We start from the raw sequence: 27,652 nt of genomic DNA on the forward strand, positions 1-27,652 counted from the left end.
TGTGTCGCCGCCACGCACTGCTGCCTGTGCGAACGCATGGCTGAGCTGCCGCTGAGCTGCTGCTCCCTACTGCAAACACCTTACGCCTCCCAATTCCTCTTGTAACGCCATTGCGCGTGGCATTGTGTTGGGTTCTACGTGTGTGGCATCGGAGACTGGGAATTTGGGGGGGACAAGGATTTCCCCCGTTTCCCGCGGAGTCTCCCTCGGGAACGGCCGACGCGGCCAAGGGCAGCGCGCCCTGGAGGTGTCCGGGGGCGCTCCTTCTCCGGGGCATTACGCACAGGCGGCTCCGCGCAACCAGGCGCGGAGGAGCCCAGGGTGGGCGGGAGGTGCCGGGTGGGAGACAGGCGGCTAGGTGGGAGACGGGCAGCTAGGTGGGCGCTGGCCTAACTTTGATCCGACCGCGGCCGAGGAGGAAGCCGACGCCGCCCCGCCCGAGTAGGGTGCCGCGGCGCTCGCCTCTGCGCCGCGCGTCTCCGCGGCTGCCTCTTTAATCAGGAACACAGAAGGGGCGGGCCCTGAGCCGGCGCGTAATCGGATAGCTCTGCCGCGGCTCTGACATCCACATGCTGCACGGCCTGAAAAGGCAGGGGGGAGCCGGAGGGGAAGCAGAGAACGCGAGCGAGGCAGCAGCCCGCAGCCCGCCCCCAGCACATCCTCAGACGCGCAGACACACGGCGAGGCGCTGGGTGAGGTGGAGGTGAAGGCGGGTGCGAGCGAACTCGGAGAGGGGCTCGCTCACTCCCAGGCGATCCCAGCCGCCGCCGCCGCACCACCAGCAGCAACAGCAACAGCAGCAGCAGCAGCAGCTTCCTTCCTCAGACTCCCCTCGTGAGTCTGGCCAAGCGGGTGTAGCCGCTGGGGGAGGCTCCCGCTAGGGGAACTCGGTGAGGGCAAGAGCCCGGCGGCTGCCTCCCACTCCGGCTGTCCGGCAGTGGGTGCCTCCGCCCGCGTGTCGGTCCCGGGCGCCGGGAGATGTGTGTCAGTTTACGCCTCTGAGATCACACAGCTGCCTGGGAGCCGTGTGATGCCCAAGGCAAGTCTTGGCTTTTATTTTTATTATAATTTTTTTTTACGCTTGGCTTTCGGGAAATATTCGTGATGTTGTAGGATAAAGGAAATGATACTTTGAGGAACTGAGAGGACATAGATCCGTTTTAAGAGAGGAAACCCGTCCTCTCTTCCCGGCTTGCTCCCTCTTTGCTGATTTCAAGAGCGACCCTCCTCCTGGCGAGGTGGGGATCCAGCAAGAATAAAGGTGAAGACGAGCCGCCAGGACCCAGGAGGGAGACTCTGACCATTAGAAACCTTTGCAGAAGACACTGTAAAGAAGAACATAAGAGCGAGAAAAACACAAAGACTTACAATTGTACAAGAAACCTACAAATCCAGCTCTGGGGAGAGCCTCTTTCTCCAAAATGGATATGTTTCCTCTCACCTGGGTTTTCTTAGCTGTCTACTTTTCAGGACTCGAAGTGAGAGGCCAACCAGGTAAGCCCCTGAAAGTTTTTTCTGTTCATTTCAACATGCTTTCCCTTTAAAAGCAACTGCTAATGCAGGGGGGCCACACGGAATGGCACAAAAGGAGACTCCCTCAAAACTGAATAATTTAAAGAGAGATCCCAGCCGGCCCTCCCTACACCACCACTGCTGCTAAAACCCAACTTTTCTCTCCTGCTAGGAGTGTGTGTGTGTGTGTGTGTGTGTGTGTGTGTGTGTGTGTGTGTTTTGAAACACAGACAGAATTTGGCGGTGTTCAGATGTCACATATGGACTGAATCAAAGGTTTAAAAATACTACAAAGCCTTTGCATTACAGTATTTGGGGATTTTTTTTCCTGTCTTGAAGCAGAGCACATCTCCCTTGAGTTTCTTCAACCTAGCCAGCGAAATATAAATCATTTGCATTCCCTCCACTTAGCTACATTGAGCAATGTTAACTGAAGGGCTTGGGAAAGTCAAGAATCTAGTTTTGGTTTTCCAGTGCTGTAGATTCTTTGCAGAATGTGTGGATACGCCTCAAAATCACAGCGCTCAGGCTGATGGAGCAAGTCGGCTTGCGGCTGAGCTAGGGGTTTGGGGCTGGGCGCTGCTGGCAACCAAGGCAGTTAATCGTCCCTGCTCTTTCCTGCATCCATGTGTTTTCTGGGAAAGTAAATCATATGTTCTTTTAAAAAATATTATTAGATAAAACAAACTGCGTGGCCCTCCAAGGTCTCTCACTCTTGTGAAGTGGTTAGAAACTTTTGAGTGGAATTTGTTCTCAACAACTGCCAAAGGGGTGTGTGGCGTGAGTGCAAAGATAAGCACCGCAAGGCCCAGAACGTCTGGGGCCAGTATTTGTGTGGGGGAAAGGGAGGGGTTTCTGGCAAGGGGTACGCTCCTTGAGAAGGGATCTCTGATTTCAAGGAATCCGGTGGGGCTTGTCCTTCCTTCCCCACACAACTCTCCAGGGTGAGCCTCTCTCCCCTCTGAGAAGTGTCTGAAATCTGACAAAACTCTTAGAAGCTGCTACAGGTGATTGAGAATAGGGAAGCCATCTATGGAGGAAAGCGGGAGGTATTAATACTTACAAGGCTATGGCGGCAGTGGTTGGGCTAACCCCTTCCAGCTTCCTGGGCACCTCCCCCATCACAACTGGCTAGTGAATCCAGTGGGAGCCTGTGTTGACTAAGGGGGAAGCTTTCCACCTGGTACTCTGGTTCTCACCTCCGAACGGACGCACACACATCCCATTTTAAGCTTGCATATTTATTTGAGGGGGAGGAAGATTCACGAATGCCGTTGCTATCCAAATCCACACGTTTGCTGCACCTTCTCTGCCATAACTGGTCTTCAGGGCAACTGCAAATCGTATCAAAGAGATGGTTGCAGGTCCCACTTGGGCAGATTTCCTGTGTTTCCCCATTCCCTCTTGCCTTAATTCTAAGTTCCCAGTTTGAAGCGAAATTAAATTACCTCCCACAGACCTGGAGGATGCATAAATTATGTACGTTTGTGTGATTTGTTCTGTGTGTGTGTGTGTGTGTGTGTGTGTGTGTGTGTGTATACACGCATGAGAGCCGGGTGAGGATGCCTACAGTATATTATGTATTCAGGCACGGTCTCTGGTTTAAGGCCCTGGTGCGCGAGTGCGCGCATACTGGCGCGCACATACACACACATGCACACACAAAAACTTAAGGTTCTGAGTGCTGTGCAGAGCGGGAGGGGTCGCGAACACTCAGGGGCCATCTCCTCCTACCCCAGATGTTCGCACATCTGTCCCCGAGCGCTGCATAGTGTACGTGTGCGGCACCCGCTCGGACCCACTCCCGCTCCGCCACCTGCCTCACGCGCTCTCTGCAGAGCCCCCTCCCATCCTAGCCGCGGGCCGCGCTGCGTCACTTCTAGAGAAGCCCAGAGGCGCGGAGCGCGGGGCAGGTCACCCAGTTCGGGGCTGCAGGATGCCTCCGGCGCGGGTTGGGTCCTCCTGGTGGGACGCGGAGCTGGGACCTACCAGGGTAGATATTCTTCGGCCCCCCGAAAAGGCGATCTCAAGCCGCGGGCTGGTCAGGCTTTCTGTCCGAGATGCCGACAGGCTCCCGGGTAGCGGGCAAAGGGCGAGGCCCAGCTAGACCTCTGACTCACCCGGTGCGCGCCGGCCGAAGGGGGCCGGGCCCAGCCGGCGGCGGCGGGAACCCATTCCGAGCAGTCATGGCAAGGGAGAGGGTGTGTGGAAGGTATAAGCAGGGAAGCCATATAGCAAATAACCCCGCGGCGCGCGGCCTCTGCGACTGGCGGGCGGCAGGGAGGCCGCGTGGGTGTAGCGCACTAGGCTCCCCTACTCCTTGCCACGCCGCCTGGCCAGATCGCAGCGCCGCCGCCTTTCTGCCTTCCTTCTGCCAGGGCCCGGGGAATCGCGGCCACTCGCCCAGCCCTGTCCGGAGCAACCCCTCCTGCCCCACGCGTTCCACTCTGCGCTGCATTTCCCCCCACCGCCGTCCCTGGAGAGTCTGCTCTAAAGGGCTGAGGCCCGGAGCCCGCGGGGCTGAGGATCTGAGCTCTGCCCAAGCTGGGTGGCGGGAAGCTGGGGTGGGATTTCGGAGCCAAGGGCGGAGAGAGACGGAAAGGAGCCAGCTGGAGCCGCGAGAATGCGCGCAACTTGCACCGCCTCCAGTAGCGGTGCGCGCCAAGCGCCCTCGCGTGCGCCGGAACAGGTGAAGAGTACGCAGCGCGCGGGCATCCACGTGGTGGGGACGTGGTGGCCCCCAGTCCCCCATCCCCCCCAGCGCCATCTCTAACACCGCATCGATTTGTTTGGGCTACGCAGCAGAAACAGAGCCGAGCGATCCATAAACATTCTATTAGGCAAAAATATTCCCAGCGAAAGCACAACCAAGGCTCAAGCCTGGCAAAGTTGGCCGCCTCCAACAACTCCAGCCGTGTCCCTCCTCCTCCTGACTTAGGACACCCCCAGGGGGAAGCTTGAGGCATTTCCTCGACGTTGCCCGTAGCCATAAAGTTAAGTCTCGGCTGCAGTTCCCTGCTTGGAAGAAACCTCCGTAGTCGCCGGCAAGTTCTGCCTCCCCTCCCCCGCCGCCTTGCTCTTTGGTTTTCCACGTGAGAAAAAGAAATATTCACGGCCAAAGCTTCATTTTCACTGATGGATTTCTTTTTAATATCAACACAAGTTAATAGAGGCGAAGCGAGCTGTGATTAAACGGCTGTCCCCAACCTTCGCCTGGGGCTGACTGCACTGCAGTTTTTCCCACCAGGTCCTGCCTGGGCGCCGGCTGCTGGGTGGGGGGTGGGGGTGGGGGTGGTGTGGGCATGGGGAGGCACACGCAGAGCAAACGTCCTGGGGCTGGCGGAGGATAGTAGTGTAAAGAACCGGTCGACCCACTGGGAATCAAAGGAGTGTAGGGTGGGGATCAGCTTTCCAGGCCACGCTTAGAGGATCCGGCTCATCCGTGTCGCCGCTTCTGAGGCTCGGGTTGAATTCGTCTGGAACCAGAGGGGATCGACGCTCTGGTTTATTGGCGTGTGCTCACTGCTCGCCTCACCCCCTCCCTCCGCATCCCTTCCTTTCGGTTTTAGACAGAGAGAGCCCCCTGGCGCTAGCCATTCCCGGTCAGCGCCTGGCCAAGAAACTTCCCTTTGCTAGAGTTAATCGTGGTCCGCGGGGGACTCCGTTATGCTCAGGAAATCATTCAGGCCCTCACAATGGGTTTTTCAGATGGTGGCAACTCCCAGCCCCAACGTCCACACCGCTTGGGGCCAAAAGAACCTGGACCCTATAACCCTACTCCCGCACCCCCGGCTATGCCTGGAGAGCTTTGATCTGTGTTAGGGTTTTAACACCATTGCCATGGACACGGGCAGACGCGGTCAATTCGACCTTCTGTCTGAACTGGATGATCAGATAAGAGGTGTAAATTGGCTGGGACAAGTAGGTCTGGGTTCAAACAAATCCTGAAAGAGAAGCAATGACCGTCTAGGAGCCGGATAAGGGTTTGAAGAGGGTCTTTTTCAGCCTGTCTCCCCCAAAATGTGGGGTAATAATTTGCAACAAAATTATAAACTCCTACATTCTACACACAGCCTGCTCTAGGCTCTGGAGAGTGGTATCATGCCCACGTTCAATGGGTGCCCAGTCAACTTTACCCCATAAACTGCCACTGGAGGCAGTGAAACTGTTGCCTGTTGCCAACAGCGCACACAGTGCAAAACAGTGGGAAGAGGAGAGCTCCCCATTAGGGCTTCAGGGCAAGCAAGCCCCTTCTTGTCCAAGATCTGCCTGGTAGAATTGTGAATGCCCGGGCAGCACCGCAGGTTTGGACTTTCATGTCATTCTGTGGAGCCCTCAGATTAAGCCACATAGCACCCAGCTAGCAATGAAAGGTTGGAAGGCTGCAGTGACTGAAACCCCAGGCTATCCAGATAGGATTCCTGCTGCTACCAAATGGCTTTCATTCCCTGCTATTGAATGTAAAGTCCATCCTGGCCGTAGAAGGCCAGTTCCTATCTTCACGGTATAGGAAAAAACTAGGAGCCCAAATGCCAATTCAAATGTATTGAATTGAGAGGCATTAATGGGAATAACAGTTGGGGAGGGCTCTGGTGGTGTCAGTGGGGAGAGACATCACAGACTAAATGCTTCTGAGTACCCTGCCTGTTGGTATTTTTCATTTCACTCAACTGCTCCTTAAAGCAAGAGAATGACCTAACTTTGTGTGACCCAAGTGTGGGACAATTCTGAGTTGACAGAATTCAGAGTCAGGTTTCATTGGTAAAGAGTTTTCAGAATATACTCCCCAAAAGTCCAGTTTGTAAGGATTAGGAAATAGAGATGATTTTCCTTTTGTAAAGGATGGAGCAGAAGCATAATACCTGTTTAATTTCTTGCACTGACAAGAAAGGACTTGACGAGTGATGTCTGGGAAGTAGTTTGTAATATCATTAACATATTTGAGGGATTATATCATCTGACCCATCACTTGCTACTGGACAATCTTTGAGGCACCATCCTGGAGTGGCAGACATGTGTTTGATCCCCAGAAGTTAGTCTTTGTACTATGCCTTCCAGGTAAGAAACTGATTTTTTTTCTTTTCATTAACCCATTCCTGGAAGATACTGTGCAAGTTGGTCCTGGAGAGCCTGCAGCATTTTTCCAGAGCTTTATCTGCCTTGATGAGAAATGGCCGAGGGGCTGAATGGTTTCCTTACCTACCAGGACTTAGTGGGGTTGGATTCCTAGACACAGTGGCCTTGTAGTGTGGCTGGCCCTCTAGGAGAAAGCATCTTCTAAAGGTTTAGGAAGCTGTCAAGTTTAGATAAGGCTGAGCTCCAATCCTATGGGACCTTGGTTGTATTAATAAGGAGAAATTAATTTTTAACCACTGGGAACGTTGCCAAATTATGTGACCTTTGGCAGACCAGCTGTGCTATAAAAATAAATCCCCCATTTCTGAAAATGCTGCTCCTATCCAGTAGAACAATAACTACGTGGCATTTAGCATAGACTAAGAGTTGGGTTGAGAAGAATGGAGAAAAATGGGAATTGTCAACAATAAACACCCCCAACGTTGTAACAGAGCGCTTCAGACCTGAACATTCTATCCACCCCACCCCAACCCCAAACACACACCCTGGTTTCCAGTACACAGGAGGGAGGGCCAGGATAACAAGCAGCAGTGTGCCTCCGTGTGGGGAGTGGAGAAGGTGTTAAGTGTTTCCAGCCCTCTCAACCCCAGCCTTGAACACGTCCCATTGTCCACACAGATGACTGGCGCAGGAAGAGAAAAAGGAGTTTTCAAACAGGCAAAACATTTGTCTTTCCCTAAATACCTCTAACTAAGTTTGTCACCGAGAAGTTTTGCAGAGACCTTCATTGGGCTTTCCAGCTTCTGAAGCATTGGAGCCAAACTGCTTGGCCCCTGGTCAGCTGTGTGATCCAGAAGACTTACTCTCTCTGCACCTCAGTTTCCTTTACTGTTTGATGATAATATCTGCTTCATAGGGTTTTTGTGCTAGGTCAGATGCATAGAATACTCTCTAGTACCTATGAAGTGTCTTCTGAAGTCATTTAATCTTCAAAACAGCTTCAGTGTGGTTAACTGTAGCTCATGATCACAGAAAGCGTGCTATAACCATTGTGGTGAGTTTATGTTATTTTTATGAGGGTTTTTTTTTTAATAAGTAAATAATTATTCATAATCAGCTCTTACCCACTAAACCTTTGCCTGGGTTTTATAAACATCAGATTATCTCGCAATACACCGTTCTTCAGAAACGGATATCCCCTGCTTGGTTCTCATCTTAGATCTACGTCTCTTCTTTGCAATTTTTAAAAAATCTCTCTCCTTTCCTTTCCTTTTCTCCCCTTCCATCCTTCATCAGGAAAGTGTGCTCAGTGGGGAGCACAGTGTTAAAGGTGCCCCCCCAAATGTGTAATAACTTCTACTCTGGCGTGAAGGCCCCTCAGCAGCTGAACTCAAAAAAGTCGTCATAAAGACAAAATAGCTTTTACCCAGCAAGGCTCTTAATAATCCCATTTCCCTCTGGGTCTTCATAAAAGAGTCATGATCTAATCCAGAAAAAAAGGGAGGGGGCCTGGGACTAACAAAAGGAGAGCTCTCCTGGTTGTGTGCAGTGGATGAAGCTGCTGACCAGCTTAATGCAACGTCCAGCGTGACCCTGCGTGCTGCCTCCGAAGATCCGTTGATAACCAATGAGTCTGTTCTGGCCAGTCTTTCAGTGAAGAAGATAAAGGGAATTGCAAATTACTGGACCGAGTGGTAATAATAATTGTTTTGATAAAGGGGAAAAAAATAAAACAGATGTGCCCAAAAGGCATATTGGGGGCCAGGGAATGGGAGATGGGGGTGGGGGTGGAATGGGTGGAGAGAAGTGAACTGAAACTCAGCAAGAGACAATCCATTATCAGCAAACAGTTTAGTGATGAAGTAATAGTTTGCATCTTCCTGGAGCTACTGACAACAAATATCTAGAACTTGCCTTTGGGAGGATGGAGGGCTAGAGTGAGGGGGCAAGAAAACCCTCCTCTAAATCATTTTTACCATCATTAGAAATAAAATGTGTCCTTTGAGCTTCATCATTTAGGGTGTCTTAGGAGACATAGTTCACACTAACTCTACCTTGACTTATGACTGCGTATGTAATATTATCCCAGACAAGTTATTTAAACACTCAGTTCACCATTAAAAAACAAAAATTCACATTTAATAGCAGCTGTGGGCTGGGAAGGACGAGTCGTACGTAGCAGGAGAAGCAGAACAATTTGTGATAAGAATTTCTTAGAATTTGTGACACCTACTGATACTTTTGGTGTTACTTTAGCCAATTACTAGTAATTCACCAGTTCATCAAAACTCTTCTAATCTGACTCTCGGGGAAGGCTCTGGGTTTGATCCTGTAAGGCTCTCAAAAATGAGTCAGAAAGGAGTCGTGCCCTCATGTTGTGGTGGTCCAGCAAAATGGATAAGCCTTTCCAGAGCTCTCACACACCTTAGCAGATACTGAAGAGCTTCAGTCTCCTAGGTGTGAGATAGGCAGAGGGGTAGGGACCCCTCGCGTGGGTGATCACAGAGGGCAGAGGTGGCAGCTAAACCTGGATTGAGAGAATAGATGGCACTTAGAGGTGGGAAAGGCACACCAGGGGAAGGTGGGAGCAGAGAAATAGACACTGGTTTTGTTGGAGGAATACTCAGAACCTGCAGTTTAGAGTGTGTGGAGGGAAATAATTGCAAATAAGGTTGGAAACAGTAGCTTGAGCTAAATATAAGGCCCTAATTGCTAGGCCAAGAGGTTTCAATTTCATTTACTAACCAATGGGGAGTCATTAACGTTTCAACATAAGCCTTTAGTTAATCAAAATAAATGAAATAAAATATTATATTACTTTTTTTTCTCTCTCCTTTGGTTTTTGGAGAGACCTCAAAATTAGTCTTCTTCTGTTTCCTTCCCCAAATGTCTGTTGAAATGGTCAGGAACTGTAATCCCAGATCTCTCATCAATGGCATCAAAATTTCATTTGCAATGAGGGCTGGAAAAGAGTGGACATAAATATAAACTAATGATATTATATTGGCTGCCCTATTGGAATTGCATTTGTTTATGATATAAGATGACAAATAACAAGGTTACCACAGGTGGCATGATTCGAGGTCAGGGGAGGTAATCGCATCAAACTTACATTTTAACGATTAAACAAAGGTTCGTTTTTAGAATCCAGATAGAGGGGAAGAGACTTTCCAAAGGCCCTATTTCCAGACCCAATGTTCACTTCTCTCCATGGTGAAATGAATCATTGGAGGTATTCTAGAAGAGGCCCTTGGCCTTGTTCCTTTTTCCACTTTCATGTACTGGCTTCCTCTCCTGCTCTCTGATCCCCACCTTCCTGCCCTCCCAGAGATTCTTTTATTCAGATTGTGAACTTCATCACTGCAAAAGTTCACAGGGATTTCCATTTGCTGTGCCTTCAGGAGTGTACCACTGACTGCCACCCAGCCCCATAAATTGAATAGATTGCATCCCTTCCCAGTTGCCTTAGGAAGTGGTCAAACGGTCGCATTCCTGGGCTGATGTATTGGCTTATTTCTTCCCAGCTTAAGCCAAGATACAGATTTTATGAGACTGTCTTGTGACAGGCTGAAGTCACTTTGAATAAAACAAAATCCAGCCTCAGCTCACAGGAAAAAAAAAAAACTCTTAAAAAGCAGCTTATCCAGGGTTAGTGAGCAAAATTTGGTTAAAACCCTGAGCCGAGGTCTTCAATAATTTAGGCAAGGGATTTGAAGAAACTCTTTTTGGTCTTTCTTTTCATGCATCACTGTTGTTGACATGCTCACACACAGAACTGTGTATCCATAATATTTATAAATGTGCAGCCACAGTCTCAGTTAAGAAAAGAAACCCACGTCAGTAGAGCTAATGTGATTAAAAGAGATGTTTGAACTCTCCTTAATGCAAGACAGACATGTTCATCTGAAGAATCCTGGAGTTTTGTTTTAGGTTTACCTAAAGTGGATGAATCGGGAATAACACCTTGAGTAAATATCTGGTTGTCTAGGAGGATAGAGAGTCTTTTTAATTTTGGGTTAGTCTATGGGTAATAGAATATTTTCCCCACCTTATTATATAGGCTTTAAATTTTAGAACTGGAACTGACCTCTAGAATAATTCTCCTTATTTTATAGATGAGAAAACAAAGGCTCGTAGTTGATTACTAACTTACCCAAGGTCACAGAGCTTGCCCATGGTGAGACCACACTTGAATACAAGGCTTCTTTCTAGTTAAGTGGCAAGGTGACAACCCTCTCTCTTTTTAAGTAGGAGAAGAGCTTCTTCTTTGCCTTGCTACTAATAATTAAATGAAAATAATGCTGTGGAAATAGGAATAGAATGGGATTACACTGTGGATAAAGGATAAATTGTAAAGTAAACAAAGTGTATTATTTTCAGGGGAAATGAGACCCACAACTTTTCTCCACCACCCATATACCTGCCGTCAGGTATATGCAAGAAATAGATGTCTTCTAACCCTTCTACCTTTTCTCTTTTCCATGGCATTTTAAAGTAGCGAGGGAAATGAGAGCTGGTTCAGAGGGTTTCCAACCCTGTTCCAGGAAGGCCTGATGGTCTTACAGAGAAGACCCTCAGGGATAAGGGAAGGGAGGCCTGGGTGTGACCCGATTTTGGCCACCCTCTTGTCCCTGCACCCAAGGAGAGCTCCACTTTTAACTGCTTTGCACATTGGAGTTCTGGGTAGAGTTTTGTTCAAGGAAAAACAAAACAAAACACTTCTAGAAAGAATTTTGAAAATTACACTGTTAATTCAATCCACTCATTGAATTACAGTCTAGGAAGCTGAGACCCAGGAAGGTCACCGAGTTAAGAATCCAGGTGCTGCATCTCTATTCTTGCTAATATCAGCACCATCCCCCCACCCCACACACACCCAATTCCTAGTAACCTGGTCTTATTACCCCAGACCCACCAGTAGCAACACCCTGACTCTCCAAGCCCACATCCAGCCTGTCCTAAATTCCCCAAGGACTTTTTTTTTTTTTCCTTAAGGCCTTTTTCCTTCAGTTCAGCTACATCAAGTGATCTGATTGTTCTTTTATTGTACAACTGCCAGTAAGCTGTTGCCTGGTGTTGTCTGGTGTCTCAAGCCGTTGTGATTCTGATCATTTAAAAGTCTTCACTGCAGTCAGGCTTCAGTTTTTAACGAATATTATTGGCACGTTCCAGTCATACAGTGTTCCTTTAAAACAACTCCAGTTGAGTTTCCTTAGAAGGCAGACCAGATTTTTAAAAAGATCTTTTACGCCTTGTTAATACTTCCTAAAAATCAAACATTACAAGGAACCAGTGAGATGTCTGAAATTGGGTTCTGTAGGAGGGAGAGTCCCGTCTGAAGCTGCAGTGCCTTAGAATTGTAAGTGAGTGGGTACAGAATTTCTTTATGACCCATAGCCAGATTACTCCTGGCAGCATCACTTGGTACTTAGGCCACCAGCAAAGCAAGGGTACCTGAGGAAAAAGGAGGGGGGTGGAGAGAGAGAGAGAGAGAGAGAGAGAGAGAGAGAGAGAGAGAGAGAGAGAGAAAGAGAGAGAGAGGAGATCAGAAATAATCTGACATTTTATATGTCAAAAACACGTAAGTAGTCATTATGGGGGGAAAAAATCCAACCCTTGTGACTTTAGGACTTACTATTCCCTTTATTTCAAATTACTTTTTATAAATGTATTGAGGTAGCCTTGGTTAATAACATTACGTTTCAGGAGCAGTTTTATAATACATCATTTTTATATGTGCATTGTGTACTACTCACCACTCAAAGTCTAGTCTCCTTCCATCATATGTTTGACCCCCTTTACCCTTTTCATCCTCCCCCACACCACCATGTTAACCACCATGCTGTTGTCTAGAGGTGTCACTTTAACCCTTTCATTCTCAGGCCTCTGAAGTCTTTTTCTGTCTTGACCAGGCCCATGTCTTGGGCTTCCCTCCCAGATGTACAAGAAAACTGCTCTAAACAGTGCAGGCCTGAAATGAATTTGCCCCAGGTGAAAGGTAGTCACAAAAGCATTGGAGAAAGAAGTCCCCTCGGCAACTCACCAAACTGGCTCAGTAGCTCAAACTTCAACAGGGTCAACTTCCCTTCAGGTATATGTATATTGGCCTAAAGGGGTTTGCCCTTGAGTTCACCTCTCTTTTGGTTGGGCTGGACTCCTCTGCAAGAGGACACAAATTGTTTCTGCTCTTCCTTTTGGAAAACAATAAAGACCTCCAAAAGAATCGATGGTATATCTCTTCAGAAGAAAACCCAGCTCGTTTCTCTTGGTGGCTTGTTTCTATTTAAGAAATGAAGTATCCCCAAACCTGGAAATGAAAGATCAGTTACGAAGAGGAGGTGTAGGAGGATTAAGCGTGTTTTTTTTTAGTAATTTTTACTGATTTCAAGAATTCTGTTTTTCTCTAAGAAACATAGAGACTGAAATTCTAGTATTTCTCTTGGTGGATATACGTCTATACTGAGGACATGTGATATTTTATGGAAGGTGTGAAAGTGTGTACAGGACTAAAGTGTGAATTTCTAATGTGTAGGTGTACCTGATGTACCGTATGTTCAGTATCTATCTATGCTTGTGTGTGTTTCTGAGTGTGAGTGCCATTCATACAAGAATGCGCGTTTATACAATGTTTGGATATGGGAAAGGCCAACGACACATAAGCAAAGCAGATGTTTTAATGAATTCTCAAATATTTTATTAAGTGCCTTGATTTTCTTCAGATTAAAGAAAGGACAGAAAAAACGAAATGGGTTACCCCTTTTTTCTTAAGTTTTTACCAGTAGAAAATACAGACGATCAGCTATAGGATATATATAGTTTAAATTTTTTCTTAGGTGGGGAAATGATTAGAAATGGATCAGCAATGAAACCTTCCTATGAGGAACTTTCCTCTTTCCTGCCTTTCTTGCTGATTCTGTGTGCCTGCTCTAATTATTAAAAGCTTAAACTTGGGGGCTGGAGATTTGAGAGGAAGAACTTCCTTTTTCCATAGAGAAGTTCAGTAGAAAATTTCCTGTCCTGCTAGCTAGGTAAAAGAGCTGGTGACCCGAAGTCCTCACACCTATGCCTTCTTAGAGGGCTACTCTGGGTCCTGTTTCACATGCATGAGCCAGGACCAAAGGGCTACAATTTGACTTGCTAAAAGATGTTGGGTGCCCAGCATGGGTGAGTAGAGTGGGCACCTACCTGGATAGCCTTCCGGGACTGGTTGCAGAGGAACTGGTGGCACAGGCCTCACTGCTGCCCTCATCTTCATCTGGGTGGGAGGGCTGGGTGCACTGTCCTCCTGGACTGGGGAGGGTGCAGGGTCATTAGTTAGAGGATGGTGTGGTCTCTGCTAGCCAGAGGAAATGGCCTGCTTTTGTTTTCCACTCAGTAGGAAATGGAACCTGAGTCCATTAGATTCTGGGCAGTTCAACACGGCACAGTTTGAGCTCTTGGAGGCGTGTTGCCTAAAAGGCTACTTGTGTGGATTTGTGTGCCCCAACCGCCATTGTGCAGCGTGCCCATCTTTTATGCATTTAAAGCCTGTCAGGCTGGTAATCTAAAGCAGAGGTCTGGAAGACAGTGATGCCAACAGGCACGGGGAATAGTAAAGTGCACCTGTAGAGATCAAAAATGCATGACCCTTTCCCTCAAAGGGTGAACGCAGGAGAGAGACCCTGTCCTGGAGGGTGACTGCTGAGCCGTAATACATAATTCACCGGGCCCATGCTGATCCATACAGATGGCGATATTAAATCATGATTGATGCTGAGAGAGGCACACCTCTCAGGAAGGTCTCCAAGAGACTTCTGAATATTTCCAAGTCTCTCGTGCCTTCCTGTGCCCTCTCTTCTACTGTGGTATGAAGCAAAACCCCCATTTCCCAGGAACCCCTTCTGGGGATTAAAGAACTTCACTCCCAAATATGAGATTCTTCAAATGTCATCACCCACCTTTTCTGCCTTTGAAGATTGCCCCCTTCCCTCCTGGCACACATGAAGCTGTTTACCTCCAGCCAGGCACTGCCGGGAGGGGGGAGCCAGCTGCTCCCCTGCAGCCGCCTTTCCAAAGGCTGGTTACCACTAGACAAGGCAGCAGCACACTCTGGTGGTGGTGACCAGGCAGGAGGGACAGTGGGCAGAAAAGCACGGAAAAAACACAGCCGTCCACTCAGCACAAAGCACTTTTTGTCAAAGCTCTGAGGTCAGAGCCAGTGGGTTCTCCAATGCAGATTTTTCCACTCAGTGTGTAATGAAATAATAAATCAAATTTGTGGTGTATGTGGAATTAAGTGTTTGGGGGTTTTGCTTTTTCTTTCTTTAAAAAAAAAAAAAAAGAGTGCTGAAATCACCCTCCAGGGCCTGTTCTGGCCCAAAGCTGAAAATGCTTCCTCCGCATCACATATAATTGTTACCAGGCTTGCTTGTGGGTCGGCACCACAAAACCGCTATTGTCAATTCCCGGGCCGTTACTTCAGGCTGCCTGGGCTGGGCTGGGCTGGGAGACACCGGAGAACATGAAGGATTTACGAGGTAAAGATAAAGATGAGAGGTTTGAATGAGGAGAAGAAGATGGGCCCAGGAGAGGAGACAGGAAAAGGCAGGGAGGCATGTTAAGTTTGCAGCTTTCTTGTTTTTTTAATCTCAGAGCATGTAATTGGGAATATTTACGAGCATTTTCTGGAATATTTTCATTTGACGAGTGTGTGTGTGTGTGTGTGTGTGTGTGTGTGTGTGTGTGTTTAGTTGGATGACTTGGGGGGAGGATGAGCTGAAATAATCTCTTCCACTGAATGAGTAAGTAGGTTAGTCTTCTAGACTGCCATACAAGGTCTGTACAACAGTTGTAACCAGCCACTGGTAGAGAAGAGAAACAGGGAGAGGGGAAAAAATGCGGTAACATATTTGAAGTTCTTTGGGTTGTTTGCCTTCTCTTTCAGACCCACCCTGTGGAGGGCGTTTGAATTCCAAAGATGCTGGGTACATCACCTCCCCAGGTTACCCCCAGGACTACCCCTCCCACCAGAACTGCGAGTGGATTGTTTACGCCCCCGAACCCAACCAGAAGATTGTCCTCAACTTCAACCCTCACTTTGAAATTGAGAAGCACGACTGCAAGTAAGCACTATCCTGTCCACTGTACATACGTGAGATACACTCCCACCCCCCAACCTGGGCTCCTGCCACTGCTGCCACCTAGTGGCCGCACCCCTAACCCCAGGACCCGCTAAACAGTGTGCGATCCTGGCCCCAGAGAGAAACCTCAAGATGGCATTCTGTGGGGACAGAGCCAGGAGAGCAATTTCCAGGCTCTCAGCCTCACGTGGAAAGGTGCTGGCTCAGTTATTAGATGGCCATCCGCTGTGGCTGGTTGGCCATCAGCTGTTACCGGTTAGCCATTAGCCACTAATATAACGGCGATGGCTATGTTGGCGGGTTGGTTGGTTGGCAGAGAAGCGGACAGCGGATTGCAGATCGTGTGGCTCCTGCTTCCTGTATCTCCAACCGAACCACCAGTGAGACTATAGTGGTATGAACCCCCTATCCATGGCTCCTTTGTTGTTCCTTTTTGGCCTCACCATATCCTGCATTCTGGTGCGGGGAGTGGGACCAGAGACCCTGCATGACACATTCTCTTTCAGGGGGAGATAAAGGCCTAAATGGTCCTATAGCGTGGAGGGAAGAGCCTTCCTGAGTGAAGAGTGTAAAAAATAGCACCCTATCTTCAAAAGCTGGCAGGGGAGGAGAATTCCTTTTGGGGACGGGGGTGGATTATGTGAAACTCCAGCTCTTGACTTTGGGATTTGCCTTCCCCTTGGAAAGCTCCCCATTTCCACTGCTGCTACCATATGTAGGAACCCCACCAGCTTCCTTAATAAAGTAGTAGCCAAATCCCCAAGTGGAGACTTCCTCTGCAACCAGCCGCAGAGGATCATGCTGTTATTTTATGAAGCAGCAGTTGATTTCCTTATAGAGAGTTAAAAATCTGAGTTTCCACTGGTAGAGCTAAGATTTGCATTGATTTTTGGTATCTGTGCTGTACAGGTTAGAGTCTCAAAGCTGAATTTCTTTAACACTCTTCTAGTAGCTTTATAAATATCAATCCATTCAACTCTCACAACGACCCTGGAAAATTGGGGTCATTACCACCTCCATTTTGCAAATGAGAGAACCAAAACCCAGAGAACTTTTGTCAGTCACCGAGGTGACTTAGCTGATCTCACAACATCAGTTCTGTCACTGTGGAAATGTGTGGCTTAGGAGACACCACGTGGACATTTAGACATCTGTGAGCGCTTTCGAAATGCCATGTTAACACCGAGGTCCCTACAAGTTAAGGTGAGGGAGCAGGCAGCTTTGTAATGTCAAGAATGTGAATGTGCCTTGTACCATCTCATGGGCTCTATCTTACAGTCTGCCCTCATTGAAACAAAAGTGGAAAGTTTTTCTGTGCAGGAAAGACTATGCCAATAATCGTGTCCTGAGCCAGTTGGGCACCTCCAATGTGTCACTGCTCTGATGGGTGTTCAGTGCCTCCTAATGATTGATAAATAGTCGGAGCCTTTCTAGTGACCCAGATGTTGCAAGTACTGAAAAATTGATACAGGGGCCAGCTGGTGGGAAAGGTACAGGCAGAGGGCCTAGATCCAGCCAGTGCTTCTTCATGGAGGAGCTGTGGTGAATTGATGTCATTGTTATCCTCCGAGGACTACTTTGCACCTACATAATGGTTTTCTCTTAACAAGAGGTAGTCTTTGTCGAAAACTGAAGGGTTTCCCGGAGGGATGCCTCATGTGACAGAGTCATAAGACTGAGTTTCTAATCCCAGCTCCACTCTTGACCCCATGGATGACATAGGGTAGCTCATCAGTTCCTCTTTAAGTTAAATACACACACATTTGCACAGCACCTCAAGGCTGCCTGTTTCCTGCCAGTGAACTTGACCAAGAATTTCTGTTCGAGGAGATTCTTTTTAAGGTGTTTTTGCTCTTGGTGCAGGGCTGCAGAAGTTTGGCACAAACTGAAGCATAATGCACAGGGAGCTGGGGTCTGAGCTCTGAGAAATTTGACTAAGCACCTCTCTCAACTGAGGGCCAAATTCTGTTCTGCTTATGCCAGCAGATCTCCCAGGGAAACTGCTAACAGGTCATCTTATGTATATGCATAGTGGCAGAGGAAAAAGGCATGGCTGTGGAAGGAAAAACTCAGGAGCTAGTGAGCATGATTTTAAACATGTTGGGAAGTGTCAAAGGCCAGGAAAACATGCTCCTGCCCTGTTTGGAGCTGCGGGGTACGCCTTCCAGGACTCAGTCCCAGGGAAAGGGAGAAGTCAAGGTGGCCAACCACTTTGACAGAGGAGGGACAAAGTAGTTTCTTGCTGGAGTTGGAGTAGGGGAAGCAGGCAAGTGACAGGTTATCTTCAGGCTTATCATCCTCACTAAGGAGCTTCCTGTTTTTCTCCCCACTCCCTCATTCTATGCTTCTGGCTTGAACTGAAAAGGTCAAGAAGGTCAAGAAAAAACAGTCTTCCTGGTGTCTCTTTCCCCCAGTGCCAAATTGTCAGAAAGACTCTGTTGAGGTCAAGCCTTCACTACTTAACCTCGTCCTTAATTCTCTCTCCCTCCCCCGTGTCCCCTCTGCTCCCCATGTCTCTCTCATCGTGATTAATTTTTGTACTTAGAAAGACACGTCTGGTTCTCTCAACCTCTCATACTGCAAGGTATTTTAACCTTCTTCCCTAGCCATTTGCATTCAGAATAAATAGGCTTCTCATCCCCCACTGCCTTGTTTCTCTTTCCTGTGAAAGGAACAATTAATCTAATTGAAGTGCTGGAAATTCTGTCTTGTTCCTCCTCTTTCCCTCTCTCATTTTCGGTCCAAGGGAGGTCCTGGGTTTGGAAGGCACTCAGTATCAAAGCAAATTAGCCTCCTAGCTCCTTTCATTTCGGGTGCATGTTTCGAATTGGATTTGGCTCTCAGGCCCATAAGGTGGATGCTTATTTACCAAGAGAAAACTGCCTAAACCGTCCTTCTGATGAGAGAACACAACAGTCACACCCCTGCAGAAAGAGAAATGAGTAAGCAAATCAGAAAAAGATCCAGCCCTGCTGTAGAGAAATGGCAGTGGTTATCCTGCCCGCCCTCGTGTTTTCCCCCTCTTTTTCCTCTGTGCAGGGTTAATTGCAGAGATTACCCCATGACCTGGGAATGGGCCCTGATAGGAGCCGATCATCCTGGCCAGTGCCCTTGGCACTCTTGCCTTGATATCAACATCCCAAAGGTCGAAGCCGTTACTGAATAAACCCCACACAGAGATCTTTACCCCCTAACCATCCCTTGTTAATTTTGTTCCGTTGAAGCACACTGTCTGCTTGGAAACTTTCACTCACAAGCCTCAGCTATGCCTGAGTCAGTGCCATCCAAGGCCACCATCTGTGGTGAGCTCCCCGACTCTTCCCTCTGGTCCTTCTTAGGAATCCAACTTCCCCAGCACCCACAGGCTGCTCTGAGGCTTATTCACCGGGTGTGGGCAGAAACCAGAGTCCACTCTGACCCTGCCAGGTTGGTGTGGCCGAGGGACAAAAGGGCAGGACGCAGGGCCATCTGAGCAAATGGGGAGAAGCCACTTCATTCCTTGTTGTGGGAAGAGGATTCTGCTGCCTTTCTTTCACTTGTGTCATCAGGCAACAGGCTGAACGTTAGAGTTTCAGAAATGTATGCACACAAAGCTGAATATTTTTTCTGTGTCTGAAATCTAAACTATATGCATTTTGAAGAACACCCACCTCCATATGATACACAGCTTGTTCAGGTGCCTTCACACAGGCTTGGCATTCCAGAGGCTCCACCCAATAAAACCAAAATCAGGAGCCCGGGTCCTTTTAAGAACTGGTCATTTCCAAATGGGTATCTTGAAAAACGTATTTCACAAAGTGCAGAAACCACGAAGAAGACTTGAAAGAATGTTTCTTAGGCTCAAAACCTACACAGAAGTCTAAACTAATGATTTTATGTGTGTGTTCAGCACAATATCTGATTTGCCATGCAGGATTGAAGAATAGCACTCCATCTAGGTGAAATTTCCAGGTACAGAAATATACCCCTTTGAAGTTCCAAAAGTTCTTTTTTAAAAGGTTATCTGATAAAGGACATTCTGAAACATGTGCCACACGTTCTATCATCTTAAAACCAAAACTAAGGCAAGTTAACTTTGTGTGTGTGTGTGTGTGTGTGTGTGTGTGTGTGTGTTTTGTTTGTTTGTTTTTGATGATTCAGGCTTCTAATTCTAAACTTTACTTTTTGTGACAGAGGCTGTGTCAAATAGAGTTGAGTTTTTGTTGACCTTTTCCCAGGCCTCAGTTTCCACATCCGCAAAACTGTGATGATGATAACTACTTTGCAAGATCACCAGTGTCTTGTTTCTGTAAATGCACAATAAATTAGCAACTGTGTTAGCATTTTTGTGTTTTGTCATGGGGAAGTTTGGGCCTTTTTTGGATCAATACTCATGCTGTCACTTCCTGTTATGAGTATGCCTGCCTCCTGGATCCTTCCTCTTCTGACCTGTTTTTACTCTTGTATGACGGGTGTGGATTTTGCTTCAGAAGGTCTTGCTGTCTATTGGGAATTTTTGGTCCTGGGGTCTAACCTTTCCCCCAGGCCAGTACAGGGCCAGCATGTCAGTTTGCTTCAGTCAGCCAAGCTCACAGCAGAGTGAAGATGGGGACACAGCCTAAGAGCATCATGGCATGGAGTACTTGGCATTAATTAAGCTGCTCATGACCTTTTCTTCTGAAACCATCCCCTCACCCCCACCCCCCCATGTTCTAGATATTTGAAGTTTAGGGATATTTGACCTCTAGCTAAGTGTTGTGGGTAAACAATGTGTTCTTGTGTTTATAGGAGCCCTCAAAATCTTAGACGATGTGTCTATTTCTCCCCAAATAGGATGATATCTTAGAAAGGTAGCAGTTTTTCTAGGAGATAAATTGACTATAGTAACCAGAGGAAACAAACCAGACCTCAATAATCTGGCCACTCCATAACCAGCCAACAATGATTTCCTGTGCTCAGTAAACACCCTCAATTTCAGCCAAACAACCAAATACAACCTTACATCTGCATGAGACCCTGCTTGTGCCCAGAGCTCAGACTCCCCTCCCTCCAGAGTGTCCAGCTACAAACTCCCCTCCCTGGCCCCTTTGTTTCCTTGTTTCCTCCAGGTTTCTCTTATGGATCCTGACTCTGAATTCAGAGTATTGCATAACACCTTGATTTGTTTCCTTTAGTTCATGTGTGGTCACCTTGTGTTTTGAGCATGTATATTCTCTGAGGACATGGACCACATATTTCATGTTTATACCCCTATGGTACCTAGTCCTGGAGAGTGCTGGACAGGGGCGTGCAGGTGATGGTTTTAGTGATATTTTACATTTGCAGTGCCAGGACATGGGTCAGCATGGCATGAACCTGCATTGGAAGGCGAACAGCTGTCTTCCCTATTTATCCCTCTTGTGATGTGACATAATGACAGCAGGAGGATAAGACTCGGGCTGTGGATGTCACTAAGCTCACTGCGACAGAATGGCAATAGACCTTTCATCCATTCATCCAGAAATAGTCATTAAACACCTACTATGTATCAAGCAGGTGATAGCATTGGGAATGCAGTGATGAGTAAATTGTACTCTTTGCCCTCACGGAACTTAGAGTTTGGGAGGAGAAAACAAGTAAACACATATGGTTACTGATACAGCCACCATCACTGGAGCGTCATCTATGAGCCCTACGCACTCTACTTACATCATCTCATTTTGATCCTTGTAACAAACACCTGTGAAGTTGTCGTTACTCTTCCCATTTGATAGATGTAGAAACTTGGGCTCAAAGAAGTTAAGTAACTGGCCCAAGGTACCTCTCTTGGAAGTGGCAGGACTTTGAAGCCATAATACCCTACTTTGCAACCTGTGCTCTTTTATGCTCTACTTCCTCCCCCAACACCGTGCATTCTGACTGGGGACATGATGTTACGTGAACCCACGGCACTGGAATCCAGCCCAGGCTGGGGAGATCAGGGAAGGCTCCCGAGAAGAGGTGGTGCCTGTACTGTCCCTGAAGAAGTTAGCCAGGCATAGGGGAATATGTATGGCTGGTGGTCCAGGCAGACAGCAGCATGTGAAAGACAAGAAGGGGAGATAATTTAATGCCTTCGGGAACCACAGTAATGGAAGGTCTGTGCTGTGACTTGCTGCTACAAACCCTCTTCTAGGTGAAGAAGTGCCTGAGCAATGCTATTTAATTGTATTTTCTGGCTAGACAACTTTGAGCATCTCAGTGAGAGGCTATGGTCAGGAAGCAGGAAAGACTGAGCTTATGGGGACTCTCTGCTGCCCTCACACACCTTGGCCAGGGTCTCTCGGTTTCATACCTTCTCCTATGTCCAGGAACCCCAGTTTAATGCCTGAAAGTGGGGTGGCCTGGGAAAGTCCAAGTGACACTTTGGATTAGGCTCTGCTTATCAGTTTACACCAACACAGTACTGTCTCTGAACACACGTTCCTCTCCTCTGAATGGATAGCAGGAGACCATATTGTCCAACTGGAGGTATGGTTTAAGCTGGTGTCCATCTGAGTCTGCAGACGTCAAAGCAGAGCGAGAATTCTCTGTGGTTTAAGAGGGTGTCTTACCCTCAGGAGACACCCTCAGGTTGATGACTCATGACATTATTACAGATTTACTGCCTGCACAACCACAGAAATATTCTGATTCCCCAAGGAACCAGTGAACAGCAATACTTTTCTGTGTTGCAACAACCCTGCTAATGACAGAACCAGATCCCCCTCCAGGTACGTGGAGCAATAAACGGGAACAGCCGTGCTGACTCGCACTCAGCTGGCAGCTGACCCCACACTCACCAACCTTGACCAAGGACTCCACCCAGCAACATAGTTCGCTGAAGAAGTGCAAAAAAAAACACCCCAGAGTGTTCTCCTCCTCCTACCAAGGTTAAAGAGCAGTTGGGACAACAGTTATTTTGGGCAGTTTGTTTTTAAATAGACGATGTTGCAATCGCAACTCTCCAAATGCAAGCTTCACTGTGGATGTCCTTCTTAACAACGCATTTTATCTTCTGATTGAGAAAATCACTTGAGATTTTCTAACACACAATCCCACTTGTTCTGCCTCCTGGCACAGGCACCTTCTCTGAACCCAGAGGTCTCAGGAGGCATGCGTCTCACCCCATGTAACTCTGTGTAATTCTCCCATCTAATTACACTGGGTGAGAGTCTGTCTGCAGAAATTCAGTAGGAGCTCTGGGTGTGGAGGGGATAAAGAGGAAAAGGAAATAGACCAAGCAAAGAAATTAGATTTTTCTAAAAAGGGATATATGTGTTTTCCTGTAGTCATGAGTCCTATGGAAATATAGTCTCTTTGTTTTGTCCTTTGTAGTGGCAAGGAGGACTGAAACCTTTGGATTAAGAGAAACTCAGCAGATAATTTAATTCCATTTTTCTGCTTCTGCTTGGATAAATCATCCCAGGAAAAAAACTATATACATCTTGCCTTCTAGAAAAGAGCTTCCGTAATCGTCCTTCATTATGAAGCCTAGTGCCTCACAACTCTTCTCAGTTGATTGTGGAGTAGATGGTTGTATTTAATTTACATAATCAAAAAAATTTTTTTTCCTAGAAGAAAAATCCTTGAAAAAATGTCAGCTGGTTCAAAATAAAATTTGAATTAAAAAAACGTGAGTTGAGCTTAGGATTGGGAGGGCAGCAAAGCATGATAAAGAAAAATCCGCATGATTTTTTTTTAATACATTTTCCCTAACTCAGTAGCCAAGCATCTTGGCAGTCTATATATACTTTTCTGCTCTGCCTCATTAGGGCATCAACTGTGTGTTTGTAGGTGGTATGGGGGGCTGTCAGTTAGATAATGTCTGCAAACATTTATTGTACCCAGAGCACCAAGAACTTTTCCATGTTTTACTCCTGCAACAACCCTATGGGGCTTGTACTTACCTGTTATTCCCATTTAACAGATGGGGAATGCTGAGGCCCTGAGAGATCACACAGATAGTAAAGGTAGGACTGAGATTTGAAGCCCATCACTCAAAGCTGCCTTCTTATGCCTGTGTCCACGTACTTAGAGCTGTCATCCACTCTAATGCTTAGGTATTTGAGGCTTCTCTGATTTCCTTAGGTATCCTTGACAAGTCTTTTTCTTTCCTCCTTTTTATTCCTTTTCTTTGCCTCTTCCTGCCATGCGGTCACCTCCGGATGCCGGCAGGGCAGTCAAGGAGAGAGAGATTTTTCTCTTTAAATACAAGCTGGAGGCCTGACTCAGTCAATAGTCTCTGTCTTCCTCCCTGTCATCCACTTCCTACTCCACTGGTCCCCTCCAGCCCCCCTCACCATCCTCTTCAAATTCCCTGCCATCCCCCCACCACCTCACTCTTCGTCTGGAATCCAAAGATGTGAGGGCTAGTAATAGAGTGTCAGCGGAAGTAATTGATTCCTCACACAGAGAGAATTCTCCTGCCTTTAGTGTCAATGGAGCTGAACCAGAGTCTTGGAGGGTGAGCGAGACATGTAAACAGTCCATGGCTGAGCTGTCAGGACAAAGCCAGACACACCAAGAGTGAGCGAGAGGGAAAACGGTGGAACAAATAATTGTTTTATTGGAAAGGAAAGGAGTAAATAATATTTCAGCCCAGGAATTGGCAGTTTGAAAGAGATGGTTGAGAGCTAGGAGCAGAAGGAATCGTGATGCAGGTTTTAATGGAAAAGTTTTTCTCTTTGTCTCAAGGTAGGAGGTTTCGTCTCCACCGCCCCCCCCCCATTATCATCATTATCATTAAAATAATTACCCTAACAATTACAGTTGATGAGACCTCAGGTTTATAGAGCACCTTTCATCTAAAAGTTCAAAGTGATTTGTCTATGTGTCATCCCTTTGAGAGTGATAGAAGAGTAAGAAAGTATTGTTATTTTTTTGGTCTTATCTGCCGGGAAACTGAGATACAATATTTAGACCAAGCTTCAGGGTAGGCTGCTGGGTTAAGTGTTGAGGTACTGACTCCTCTTCTGGGGGTCTTTTTACCCTCCTGCCCACCAGGGCCCTTTTCCTTGTGTGGCCCCCACAGTTCATCCCCAGCATTAAGGTTTCCTCCCACGCTGTTGAGGACCCTGCCACCTGCTGCCATGTGGTGGCTGGCCAGCCCCCGGGAGCTCTGTGCACAAATCAAACAGCCCCCTAGAGCTGTGGGATAAATAAAGTTCCTTCAAGGTCTGACTCACACTGCTCCCATCCTGCTAGGAGACTTCCTGCAATCTGGTTCCCTTTCTTGTAGAAGCTGATGTCCTTTCTAGATATATTTCCTCCTTGTCTTCCGAAGCCTTCAGCCCAGAGCACCCAACATTCCAGAATATTTGCTTCTTCTACCCTCAACAAACGCCGGCTAGTTCTTTCAGAGCAGAGGGGCCTTTCTGTGATGAGGCGAGGCCAGTGTTCTAGTGTGGACAGAATGGCTTTTGCTCCAAGTGCAGCCACTGTGCCTGCAGAACGCAGCAGCCATCGAAGAAATCACAGTTACCAAGTTGTCTGAGAGGCGGAAGCAGTTCCAGCTGACTGGCCCCTGAGTGCTATATTCAGAATCTCCACCGTGGCGTGGCAGCAGCCCCTTCCTGCTCGAACATTAGTGCAGGCCCATCATTTCCACACCGTGGTGCTTTTTGCACAGTAATGACAAATTTGTCCCTGAAACCAGGAGAAGCTCTAAGCTCTGTAACCTGAAGCTTTGAGTGAATGAAATCCAAGGACAGGGCCCATCACACCTGCCACCTACTCCCAAACTGTCCCCTGCTTAGATTTCTGCATGTCACGTTTTTTCAAGACAAGTTTCATTTTCCAAGTTTCGTTATGGAGGCTGGATGCCATCAAAGGGGGATAGAAAAATGATTGGGAGGCTAAATCTCTGGAAAATTATAAAGGACTTTTCCAATGCTGTGATTGATTGCCTGGTGCCCAGCACACCTCGTTCCCAGCAGGCTCCCATTTTTCGGACAGATGGAGAGATTTTGATTCGCTCTCACAATTAGAGCCTCTGGGAGCCAGGGTTAGTGAACACCTGTCCCAGAGGGAACCATTCGCTCAGCCAAGTGCAGGGACGTGGCCAGCACACCATGTCGGGGGTTATGTGCTCTGATTTTCCCTCAGTGGGTCCCAGTCAGGCCCGAGTGGCACAGAGACATGATCCCTGTTTCCATTTATGAGGGGAGGCACACTGAGGCATGGGAACCTAATGTACCCAGGCCAGCTAGGACAATTTAGGGAGTCTCCGTCCTTGCTGGGGTTCACCGGCAAGTCCGAGTGCCAGCCTGCTGGTGAATGGACATAAGTTGTGGGCTGCTCTTACCTCCTTTTTACTCAGGTATCATTACAGAATGCTAGCAAGGGGCTGCTTAACCTAATTGCAGAGGGCGAGAACTTTATAGACATGTACAGCCGAGAGAAGAAAGACCCAACCATCACCGTGAAAACAGCCTGCCCTAAACCCTGAAACTTCCCATTGGCACCGAAAATCATTTCTTATGTAAGCAAACACGTTCCATCCAAGCTGGCCTCCAGAGTGCTTGCTGGTCTAGGAGCCGAGCAGATCTGTGGCCTCGTGGCCTCAGGAATGTGTCTTACTCAGGGAGCCAGGTCAGTGGGGGAAGTGGTATTTGGCCAGAGGGTCAGGGGAAAAGAGGTGGAAGCTTTGCTGTGTGCCCTTAATTCTCTGAAAGTTCACCTGCAGTGACACTTATCAGACACCCTGTCTGGAGCGGCCTCCTTCCTCACGTTGCGAGGCGTTCTTGGCAGCCTGCTCTGTCAGGAACAATGAAATCGGAGGGCCCTCTCCATCATTCCAGGGCTTCTGCGGAAAAACAACCAGCAATTATAAATAGATGTTATTTGTAGTTTCCATATTCTTGCCTTCAAGGTTTTTTTGGAATAATTCCTTCAGTTTGTTTTGGGTTATTCTCTTCACATACTTCCTTTGTTGGGTGGTCAGATTTCCTCCCTTCTCAAGAGCCACGGTGACCCTGGCTGTGAGGGGATTGCGAATAAACTCAAAATATCAGAGATTTGTGGTGGGAAGAAATGAAGGAAGAAAATGGAACTGCAAACAGACGCTATTAAAAAGACACCTGGCACCAATACAAATACACAAACAAATGTAGTCTTGGCACTGTTTGAGTCCTTGGAGTTAGATAATAAATGATAATAAGCTAGAGAACGAATAATAATAATAATAGCAGCAGCAGCAACAATTAACATCTACTTATTGAGCACCTATTGGAGTTAGAAAACAAATGATAATAAGCTAGATAACTAATAATAATAGCAGCAGCAACAACAACTAACATCTACTTATTGAGCACCTACTACGTGCCAGGCACTGTGCTGAGCCTTCGATGTGCATTAACTCACCAAACTGAGGGAGGTTCAGTACCTCGGTGTTCAGGATCCGGCAAATGGGGGAGCGGATGATTTTGAACCCAGCCTGGCAGGCAGGTTCCACAGCCTGGGCTCAGAAACATGAGATTGAAATGAAATCTCAAAAACTCAAGTGATTAAAGCACTGTTGATGGATTTGTACAGGAGGAGGATTTTTAGAAACCACCCTCCCTAGCACTGAGTTTGGGGCAGGACGGGGGTGGGGTACTGAGATGCTGTCTAACATGACTTTTCATTTCATCGTCACATGTTCGGTTTCCAAAGTATCGTGTGTATGTAACTCTCCTCTCCCCCAAGTCTACCACCCTGCTTTGTAAAACGTTAAGTCATCATAAAAATAGCCAGTGTCTCCCAGGCAGTGTTCTAAGGCGTCCAGCACTGTGCCGAGCCTATATGTACCTTCACAATCCTGCTACCAATCCCAAAATCTGGGGACTATTATTATTTCCATTTTATAGATGAAGAAACAGACTCAGGATAAATGCCTTGCCTGCAGTCACACCACTAGCGAGGGCCAGAAACTAGATGGGCGCTTCCATCTACAAAGCCCATGCACTACCCTTCCCAGAGTACACACC

General features: G+C 47.4%; 1 protein-coding gene across 4 annotated transcripts in view; it reads left to right on the forward strand.

Annotated features, from left to right (window-relative positions):
- The first annotated feature begins 495 nt into the window (after positions 1–495).
- Positions 496–27,652, forward strand: part of NRP2 (neuropilin 2) — a 112,499-nt gene continuing 85,342 nt past the window's right edge. For 2 of the 4 annotated variants that reach the window (XM_019726890.3, XM_019726889.3), the window contains exons 1-2: positions 568–1,494; positions 15,512–15,689. In XM_019726890.3, the coding sequence (XP_019582449.2) occupies positions 1,422–1,494; positions 15,512–15,689 (251 nt within the window). In that variant the 5' untranslated portion in view covers positions 568–1,421. Of the gene's footprint in view, positions 1,495–15,511; positions 15,690–27,652 lie in introns of all 4 variants that reach the window. The other 2 variants (XM_019726888.3, XM_019726887.3) reach the window with 2 other exon arrangements.

Source organism: Rhinolophus sinicus, chromosome 17, assembly GCF_057876585.1.
Source record: "Rhinolophus sinicus isolate RSI-liver-muscle chromosome 17, RSI-T2T, whole genome shotgun sequence".
Lineage (NCBI taxonomy): Eukaryota > Metazoa > Chordata > Mammalia > Chiroptera > Rhinolophidae > Rhinolophus > Rhinolophus sinicus.